The following is an 11,252-nucleotide window of genomic DNA, read 5'->3' as shown; positions in this document are numbered from 1 at the left end:
TAAAAACAGCGTCTTATGCGGGAAAGCGTCCTAAGCGAGAGCGTCTTAAGCGAGTTTTACTATATTTAAATGTGGAAACGAAAATGATTTATTAAACTTTCCATGGAAGGATTCACAAGCATTTATACTTCATAGTCCAGAGTCCTTTAACTAAAAATCGTAACCGAAGCCTAAAATGAGATAAAAAAAGTGCCTTGTTAAAAATATTATTTTCTACTAAATAGTCATTAAATCTTGAACAGTGTGGTTTTCTGAAATAGTAAACATAAAATCATCTATATAAGATTCTTCAACTCCAACAAACTTTAACTGAATTTAAAAATCTTAAAACAACTACGATGATATACAAAGCTATTTTCTAATTTTTGTTTTAGATTTGTAATTAGTTGTAAGTCTCAAATTTTGTATTTTGTGATACTGTGAGGCATGGTTTTTATAAATGAAATTTACAACCTATTACTTTACATAAAAGAAACATTACATAGACTGCATTATGGATAATTTATTCAAAATCGGCTGTTAATAAATTTTGCATTAATACTAAACCTGATTCATTGTACTTTTCAATAATTATTTTAAGCATATTTTTATATATGTCTACACTTAACAGTTTTATTTTGAAAAAATCAAAGATTAATGGTAGATATATACTTAATTATTGTGAACTATATGCATCGTGAATATTTGATAAAAATGTGAAAATGAGTTAGGTATCCACAAACACAATCGGTTTTTCACTTATATATTTTAAAATTTTTTTGGTTGCAAATATTTTAGTGTTATATGCTGAATTTTTATCCAATAAAAAATATTTATAAATATTTGTTTTAGTTTTTAATTTGTTAATAGTGTGATGTGTATTATTAAAAGATTTTGGTAAAATCGGATAATTTTTTGATATTTATGATACTTAAAATAGCAAAATATTTAAACAATTTTAATTTTCAGAGTTAAGCTACCTATACAATTTTTATACAAAATTCCTCTTAAGTATTTCATACTAATGACGTACTTTCATTGCACCTGGTAATTTATTTTGGATTTTTTTTTTAAATGTTTATATAGAATGAATAACTTAAGAAATATTTAAATTTTAAAACCGTTAACCATATCTGATAAATGGTGGCAATTGGCATTTTCCATAGATCAGTGGATAGTGGTGAGTGGTGACCAAGTACGTCCCACGATCATTTATTAATCGGGCCACCAAAATTATAAAATTAAAAAATATATATATTATATTCTAAAAATGCAATGTTTATAAAATTTAACATAAATGAATATTTCATATTTTTTTTTTAAGAACATTTTATTTATTTCCTATTAAGATGTGTTTATAATAAAATGTAACATTCAGTTCAAAGAAAAAGTTTAAATTCTTGGCCCGCCAAGAATTTCCTTATTTTTTATGGCTTTCGGTAAAAAAAGGTTGGCTACCACTGCCATAGATATTGATGAGAGCTATTATAATATATGATCATTCATGTATTCCTATGTTATTTTATAGAACTTTTTGTGTTCTCATGTCCTCATGTGCAGGTCTAGTTTTCTATTTTAGTATTATTTGTCACATACCAAATTTAACTATACCTATAAATTAGTTCACAAATTTATAGGAATAGCAAAGTATGCACTATTTCATTCAAATATAGATGGGTATAGATTATTTAATAAGTGAATTAATTATAATACCTTATTATTAGTTATATTATTATTATTATTAATATTTATTAAGAAAATTTTGATTGAACGCTTTAAAATTATTTGATATTTGTAATATTCTTCAAACTTAACGATTACCTCTGTTCGTTGATTAAAACGTTGTACTTTGAGTGGGTAATGTGAAAGGGAAAGCTCAAAAGCTGGTGACTTATGATCCCGAGTAAAATGTATTCGTAATTTAAAAAAGAGACACTCTGTATTAATTAGTATACGTAAGATAGCATACACTCAGTTTGTCACACTATAATTAAGTATAGTAGTTAAAAAATAAAAACGCTTATTATGTACATTACCTCATTATGGAAGTCGTAGTATATGATACTTACATTACATGAACAAGTATGAAAATTTAAAATAGACAGTCTGCAGTCGAGTTATGCAACCTGTTGTTTGTTTACGTTCTTAAATTTTATGTTATGACACATTTTGTATTACAAACATTTTCTTACACTTATTCTCAATAACCTATTTTATTCAACAAGTAAAATAATAAAAAAATAATTTTTAAATTGTATAATATAATGTTGACATTAGTGTGCGGTAAACTGTATACATTTTCTTATGCTATAATGATTAAAATAAAAGTTAATTGTGAACTGCTTATTGTTCTATTAGGTTGATTAAAAAATGTAACATTATTTGTACGAGTTTAGGACATTTGGAAACAACAACATTTGGGTTGTTCGGACTTGTGTATTTTATGCATTATGCGCTCCAAAATAAAATATGCATCCATATGTCAACTAGGTAACATATTGTCCATGGCAATAAATATTATTTTTTTAAGTCTTAAATAAATTTAATTCCCACAGGAATAGGAATATAAACTTATGTAAACATTGAATCTTTTGGTGTAACCTAGCTATGGCATATCTAGAGTGCAAATGCGCAGAACACCACCGCCGATTGAACAGTTTTCTTCATTCGTATTTAACAACCAATAAATTGAAAATATTGAGATATTTATTTAAAAATAACTTGAATCAAACGAAATATACCAATATTACCAATACAATATGTTGTATACTACAATACTGTCAATACTATTTCAGATTGTACAGATACCCTCATAATTTCTTATGATTATGAATTATGATATTCATAATAAGTAAATCTTTCTTTTATAGATTTTCTGACTGTGTCTAAAAGCGTGTAGAAAAGTACCTTTTAAAACATTCTTCAGCGTGAAACGAAAAATCTTGATTTTTGTTTTCATTAAAAAAAGTTTTCTTACGTCTTACTAGTGCGTATTCTGCTTCACAATACTTATTAATATACTTGATACAATAAAGTTAACAAATATCTATACTATTAGGAAAGGGTTTACCCCTACTATATATTTATTTACGATATTAACATAAAATAATAAATCATACCAAACATTTAACGAAATCATATCTTGAAGTTAAGTAACTAATTTGCTAAACTACTGGCTTCATTTCTTATACCAAGCATCTACCTTGGATGATTCCGCAACTTCAGTTAATATATCATATTATATGCTTCATTATTTTAATTGATTTGATTTCAAATCGCGTTTACACTGCCTATACGACACTGCCAACAGGTTGTACAAAATTAATTAACCATCAAGTTAGGTAAGTACGATTTTAGTACTTGCCAACAATAAATATAAGTAGAAAATAAAACAAAAATATCTGTTGTACAATTCCAACAAGACAAATATATTCCTAAAAATTGTTTTGACTTTTAAAATATTTCTAGTGATTTTCCACAGTGAACCATTTTTTTTCGGAAAGAAAAGTGGTTTGTTTGGTGAAGTTTCTAAGCGTTGTTTTGCTATTTGTCTTTTAAGAAGTTTGCATAAATGTGTTAACCTGGCAAATGTTGTTCTTTGCCAGGTTGTTATAGCATAACGTTTTTGAACAATAAGAGATCTTAAGTAAGTAGGCAGTGAGAGATTATTTTGATTGTAATCATGAGTATTTGATTTTCAAGAGAACCATGTTACATTTTGAACTGATGATGATAGACATGGACGTCCCCAGAGGGGAGAAGACGAAGCACTTGTAAATTTGTTACCTAATTGTAATAATTTAATTTAATAATGTTCTATAAATAAAATGTATAATAACAATACCTGATTTAATGATGACGAAATATAATAATGTATAAATAAAACGTATAAAAAAAATCTTCATTTATTTTTAAATTAATTCCCTCCCCCCTAGAAAAATGTATGTAGACGCCCACGATGTTAGAAGTTAAACTGATTCATTAAGTTTGTTTGGATATTTTAAACTAACGTTCAAGTTAATATCGTTATATAGCGACGATTGGAATTTTTCGCAGTTAATTATTCCATTGAACTTTTTGATGAAGAGATATTGAGGGTGAGAAGTACTGATGAGGGATCTGAAAGAGAGTTTAATAAATTGTCCACGATGGTGTTTAATCGGTTTGGTATTTTAGAGACAAATATTTAGAGATTGGGGTTTATTAATTATTTATCATTTTTAGCAGCAAGTTTGGCTAGGATTATTGTAAAAAGGGAGAGGACTACTTAGATTAATTGGACCTAAAATCTCAATAAGTGATTCGTACTTTAGAAAAGCTATACATCGACAAAGTGACATCTGACGGATACGGAATAAATATCACTATTGGCCATTGGGTAACGAGCAAATAGTTTATACATAAAAACCCCATCCCATAGTCGTTATAAATACCTTTGATGTACCGATTTTATTGCATCATGAAATACGCGTGTGTACTATTTATTAAAATGTTCACATTATCTCTGTTTATCGTGTATGCGATGAATTAGTGTGTACTATACTTGAGTATTTCATACATATTATATACTATGTGAACGCGCCAAAAAATTAAATAGAAACTAAAATAATAAGTTAAAATAAAAAATAAAACATTATAATAATTAATAGGTACCTACGTTTAATGACCAGAATTTTTACGTTAATAAAACATGATAGCACTCCTCTACTGTAGATGTCGATACTATCACTGTAATGGATGTATTAAATTTGAATTTAATGATAAAGCATTGTATAATTGTATAAAAAAACGATTTTGAACGGATATGGAGTGTCAGTTTACTCAGTCTAAGATATTTTATTGTAGCCTGTAGGATTTAAAAAAAATCTTTATGGATCACGTGATATCGACTATCGATAATAATATCATATGATAACGTGTATAATTTTTATTACATTTTTTAATGTATTATCAGATAACATAAAATAACAGGTTCTCCGAAAAATGTATAATCTTTATTCTATTCCGTGTTCTCACTTATCTGTGGTTAAATCTATAGTCCATATAATAATCCTGTATTGATAATCAAATATTGTTTATGACTTTTACAATATTTAATTAAACACACAACTTGTATTTAAAAAAAAAAAGTCATCCTTTTTTTAATCTCAATTACAAAGTTGTAGTAAACTTGTGATTATTTTATTTATTCTTTCAATCATGATTCATAGTTTATTTATTATAAATTCTGCTTGGTAAGTACTTTGCATACCTAATTGTTTGTATTTAAAATAAATATTTATATAATATACTTGCTACTACTGTAATGGTTTATTTTCTAGCGATGTTTTTATAGAAAAACACTGGAAAAGTATAATTTCGCGATCAGTTTGTGATTACTTTTTTGATCAGCATCGAAAAGCTATCAATCCAGAAGACATTCCCCCAGTTATAGCTACACCACATCATTATTTGATTAGTATCTATAGATGTGGTTTGTATTTTGTAGCTGTTTGTATGACAGAAGGTTAGTTTATTAGTTATACAATAATAATATTTTAATTTAATATTAATGAATTAATTGTGTTACTTAAATTACAGTTCCGCCATTATTTGTCATAGAATTCTTACATAGAGTAGTTGATACATTTGAGGATTACTTTTCAGAATGTTCAGAAAATGTTGTTAAAGATAATTATGTTGTTGTTTATGAAGTAAGTTAATTTTTGTCATATTATAACATTTATAACACTATTAATTAATCAATTTTTGATATATTATCACTAGCTGTTGGATGAAATGTTAGACAATGGTTTTCCATTAGCTACTGAATCAAATATTCTAAAAGAGCTTATTAAACCTCCTAATATTCTTCGAACAATCGCCAATTCTGTTACTGGAAAATCTAAGTAATAATTCCATGTCCAACTATGTTTTTTAAATTAATACTTTAAAATCTAAATCCCTTTATATATTAATGTTATTCAGTGTAAGCGCAACATTACCCAGTGGTCAATTATCCAATGTTCCGTGGAGAAGATCAGGTGTAAAATATACCAACAATGAAGCTTACTTTGATGTAATAGAAGAAGTAGATGCTATTATTGATAAAGGTGGTTCCACTGTATTTGCTGAAATTCAAGGATATGTAAGATATTTTCATTCTCAAAATTTATAAATCATTTTTTTTGCAGTAAATTTGTAGGATAATCACTTATATAATATGTTTATTTATATAAAAAAGAAAGATTTGAAATAAATATACAATAATAAAATTGTTATTTATTTCTTCCATCATAAAAATTTAATAATTTAATTAGAGGAAGTAATATAAATCTTTATAACCGCATAAATGAATGAAATTGACTGTCTTAACTCAATTATATTAATACAATATATTGAATTCATTACATTTTTTTTTTTTTTTTATAAAAACTTTCAAGTGTATGACATTTGTATTTATTAAAAAATCTAAAAGGTACTTTAAGGAATTATTTTACTTATAATAAAAATAAATATAGTATATAATTAAACATATAATATGTATAATTTTTTTCTGTTTTTTTAAAGATTGATTGCAGCATAAAACTTACTGGCATGCCTGATCTCTCATTATCATTCATGAATCCTCGACTTTTTGATGATGTGAGCTTCCATCCTTGTGTTAGATTCAAAAGATGGGAGGTAAATCAATGTTACCATACATTTTAATACTTAAAATAGCTAAATATAAGCTAAAGTAATTATAAAATAGAGTATTTGATATGTGTATTTTATTTTATAATAGTCTGAAAGAATTTTATCATTTATACCTCCGGATGGTAATTTCCGGTTAATGTCATACCATATTGGGTCACAAGGAATAGTTGCTATTCCAATTTATATAAGACATATGCTTGCATTAAAGGAAACAACAACTGGTAGTGGTCGCCTTGATATAACTGTTGGTCCAAAACAAACACTTGGAAGAACAGTCAGTATCAATATATTATTATTATAATTTAAATATTGATTATACATTTTTTCATACTTAATAAAAATTTCTAGATCGAAAATGTTGTCATAGAGGTACCCCTGCCTAAAAGTGTGTTAAACTGTACACTTATTCCTAACCAGGGTAAACATTCATTTGATCCTGTTTCTAAAGTTTTGACTTGGGAAGTTGGGCGAATAGAAACTACTAAACTTCCAAATATAAAAGGAACTGTAAGGATTGTTAATTAAATTATCAAAAATTGTATTAATTTTAATTTTAATTTTAGATTAGTTTGCCAGTAAGCACAGTTGTAACAGATTCAAACCCTGTTATTAATGTATGTATACATTATATTATATTCATTTTAATTAATTTGAATTAACAAATTTTAAATTTATAGGTGAAATTTACTATCAATCAGTTAGCATTATCTGGATTAAAAGTTAATCGTCTCGATATGTATGGTGAAAAATATAAACCATTTAAAGGTGTAAAATACATCACAAAAGCTGGAAAATTTCAAGTGAGGATGTAATATTTACATTCATCTAAAAAATATAAATTATTTTATAAACGTTTATTTTTTATATTTTTAAATAATATTTGTTTTGTTATTCATAATCTGTATAATATTAATGCTATAAAATATACAATTAAATTTTATGGATATTGATTTTTTTTTATTTTTTTTTAATTAGTTAATAGAAACTATCAAAAATCCATAGTAATATGAAGAAATAATTGTAATTTATAATTATTAACTAAATTAACTTATATTGTTTAATAAACTATTTCTAAAAAATGTATAATTTTTCCTTATTTAATCGAATTTAAATTTCAACTATACAATTTAATTTAATTAAGCTACAGTGATTATGATTATGATAATTTTTAGTAAAAATATTTTGAAAGGATCAAAAATCATCATGAAAAAAAATAGGGCCCTTGTACAAAATTATTTAAGTAAATTATATTAAAAAAAAAAAAAATAATAATAATAAAGAATTGTCTTTTATTTTCATTTACGTCTATAAAAATGATAATGTGTACTATTATTCAATTACAAATACTTAAATAACTACAGCAATCACCATATTACACTTCTACTAATTACATGTGAACAACTTTTACAGCATTACATAACATTAACTGTGCCATCAAAAAATCACTTAATGAGCAATTTATAGTATTTATAATCATTGATATTATGCATAGTAAATATTCCTTAAGTAGTTGATAATAATCTTATTATGTTCCATTAAAATTATATTTGTATTCATGACTTCTAATAACATTTTGTTAAAATAATCCCTTAACTAGGAAAAAAATTCTTAGGATTAAAATTATACAATTAATTGTTTCTTTCGAAATGTAACAATGTTAAAAATATTAATAACACATTTTTAAACATGTAGTAATTTAATAATATTCTATTCTAAAAGATCATAATTCTGTAAAAATTAGATAAGTATTCAAAATTAAATGGAAGAAGAGGAGTATCCCACCCCATAAGGCAGTATTTTTTGTAGACCAAATTTCCTTAATAATTGGTTTTGGATACAGCTTGGATTTCATATGCTAAAATTAATCATTAAAAAATATATATAAATATAATAGCATTTTTATATTATTGATGAAAATAGTTTCAATATTTTTGATAAAAAAAAAAATTTTAAACAAAAAAACAAAATTTAAATCTATCATAATATGTGACCATCAAATATATAAATATTATAGTATTTAAATGATACAAAATGTAATAACATATTTTTGTAAATACTGTAAAACCGTAAGAATAAATTAATAGTATCTAAATAAATATTTTAAAATAAATCAAAAAAGTTATTGTGTATAGTGAACTTCATAACAATAAATCTTAAATTCCTGTGAATAATGTTTTTAAATTATAATAAAATAATTAACATATTGTTATTCATTATTTAAATAAGTAGTTTTATCCTAGTAGGAAATTAAAATATCTATAAAAAATGATTATCTTTTAAAATTTTAAAATTTTTTAGTTTCATTATAAACTATGTATGAAGAATTGTATAAAAAATTTTCAAAAAGAAAAGTTCTTATGGATTTTTAACTATATAATATTTTTAATTGTGTAAAAGAAAACATAGATAAAAAAATTTAGAAATTTGATCATTTAATGAAAATAGTAATTTAAACATTTAGTGAAAATTTCAAGTATCTATTATTATATTTTTTGATATACAATAAAATATAAAAAAATATTAAGAAATAATTATTTTAAAGATGAATATCAAATGTCATAGACATTTAAACTTGAAATTCTCATTAAAATCGATTTGGATATTCATAAGAACTTTATATACATACATATAAGTTAAAAAACTAATAAAGGACCATGTATTTAATTTTTAAATTGTAGGTATAAAAATAAAATTTTTTTTAATTATTAACTTATTAGTTATTATTATATTTTGTTTTCCTTATTTTCAAATAACTATTTAGAACAATTAAAAAAAAAAAATAAAATAAAATAAATTATTTACAAAATATAATATTTTTGAAAATTTATATTGTATCATACATACATTACAAGTTATTTGTAATCGGACAAAAGTAGTGGGTATTGAATAAAAATATTTTTTACTATTCTGACTTGATTACAATAAATAGAAATAACACATGCTTGAAAATTGGGACTATTTCGCTAAAATCGGTATGTGTGGTCACACTATATAATTTGTATAAATAATTCACAAATAATAAAAAAAAAAATATAGTTAAATTAGCATGACAATTTATATTAATACAATGCATTTAAGTTTGAAACTTAGTATAATAATTTAAAACATCTTGATGACTTTAAATTTAATTATATAGAAATAATTTATAAAAATAATATAATGTATGTCAACAGTTACATTCACATTTAATTAGGTACTTAATATAAGATGAATAACATACCTAAACATCATTCAAACATAAAACGGTATAACAGATAAACTGATTGATTGTAGTAAGAGAGGGTGATTGAGTCAACAGATACTTATCAATCTTTTTAAAATAATAACATTAACATGTATAAAGTGTAGACTAAAAAATTGTCAAGTGTACTATCATCAAAGTCAAACATATCGGATTGTAATATAAAATTATAATATTACCTAATTTTAATTGAGTTCTTGTATAATAGGCTATTTATTTAAACATAAAAATTTAAGCATTATTAAACTAGTTAAATAATATTTGTATTAAATAATGTAAATTTGCTAGAAACTTTTAGATTTTATTAAGATGTACATTATAAATATGTTAGTATGTTACTAATTATTATGATAGTTGTATTGTACTAAATTACAATTGCATAAAATCAGAGATTTTTATTATTTAATAATTTATAGGTAGTTGATATTAAGTACCTACCTACTTAGGAAAAACACTACTAATTTTTATGTATTAAATAATTTATATCATTATAATTATGTATTTTATTTTATTACTAAAAATTAAAATTATTAATTGACATTAAGAAAATAAGAAAGTATAAAAATTGATTAACTTTTATACTATTATAGTACTTTTGTTACTGTAAATGCATGTTTAAATATATATCTGAACTATTTAATAAAGGACAAAGGTAAATTAAATAGGTACTTAACAGTTAATTCTTAATAATTTTATTGTCCCTTAAAAATTATTTCTGTACACTGAAAACTGTAAGAAATTTATTTTTATTCTTTTTAAAACATGAGTTATCAAGACTCAACTAAATTTTTAATCTATACTTTTTAATTTAAAAGTACCTATTTATAAATGTCAAAATCATGAGTATAAAATATTTATGTTTAATTAACATCTAATCAAAAAATAATTAACATGCATTTATAAGTCAGGCATATTAGGCCTGGCTTCTTGTTTAGTGTATAAGTAATGTTATACTGTATAACATTGGTGATTAACATTTGACAAGAACTGAAAAACGCACAATAATAATATGATATGAATCTATATAATGTAGGAAAATAAAATAACCACATACCTATCTAATCAATATAGTTATAGGTTAGCATCATCACATTATCACAATCGTTAAGCAATTTACAATATATTTACAATATGCATAATGTATACTTAAAAATTAAAATGGTTAAATATTTTAAATAAATTATGAAGTCATAACTGATAAGTGATAAATAATACAAAAATTCTTTGTATAAATAAATTATGTTATAAGGGTTGTGAATTGATAGGTACCTAGTAACCTAGTAGTTAATATAAGTGGGTACCTATTGGCTATTAAATATTATTAAGAGTTTAGTTTCTTATGAACTATGAATGT

General features: G+C 23.7%; 1 protein-coding gene across 1 annotated transcript; it reads left to right on the top strand.

The window, feature by feature from the left end:
• The first annotated feature begins 5,042 nt into the window (after positions 1-5,042).
• LOC112594142 (AP-3 complex subunit mu-1) lies at positions 5,043-7,527 on the top strand. Its single transcript, XM_025338792.1, has 10 exons — positions 5,043-5,213; positions 5,301-5,485; positions 5,560-5,672; positions 5,746-5,867; positions 5,947-6,106; positions 6,529-6,642; positions 6,746-6,931; positions 7,006-7,164; positions 7,221-7,271; positions 7,335-7,527. Exons 1-10 carry the CDS (start codon positions 5,179-5,181, stop codon positions 7,467-7,469), a joined length of 1,260 nt encoding a protein of 419 aa, XP_025194577.1. The 5' UTR covers positions 5,043-5,178; the 3' UTR covers positions 7,470-7,527.
• Positions 7,528-11,252: the final 3,725 nt, after the last annotated feature.

The sequence above is a fragment of the Melanaphis sacchari genome, unplaced genomic scaffold (genome assembly GCF_002803265.2).
Source record: "Melanaphis sacchari strain LSU unplaced genomic scaffold, SCAv2.0 Contig221_pilon_pilon, whole genome shotgun sequence".
Taxonomy (NCBI): Eukaryota; Metazoa; Arthropoda; class Insecta; order Hemiptera; family Aphididae; genus Melanaphis; species Melanaphis sacchari.
The sequence above is the reverse complement of the archived record's forward strand: the minus strand, read 5'-3'. Positions and strand labels throughout refer to the sequence as shown.

What these genes read in the sequence shown, in the direction of transcription:
- LOC112594142 (XM_025338792.1), top strand. Translation starts at nt 5,179, where the DNA reads ATGATTCATAGTTTATTTATTATAAATTCTGCTTG. An exon ending in TTTATTATAAATTCTGCTTG is followed by an intron (nt 5,214 to 5,300) that starts GTAAGTACTTTG and finishes TTTATTTTCTAG; the next exon opens with CGATGTTTTTATAGAAAAAC. An exon ending in ATTATGTTGTTGTTTATGAA is followed by an intron (nt 5,673 to 5,745) that starts GTAAGTTAATTT and finishes TATTATCACTAG; the next exon opens with CTGTTGGATGAAATGTTAGA.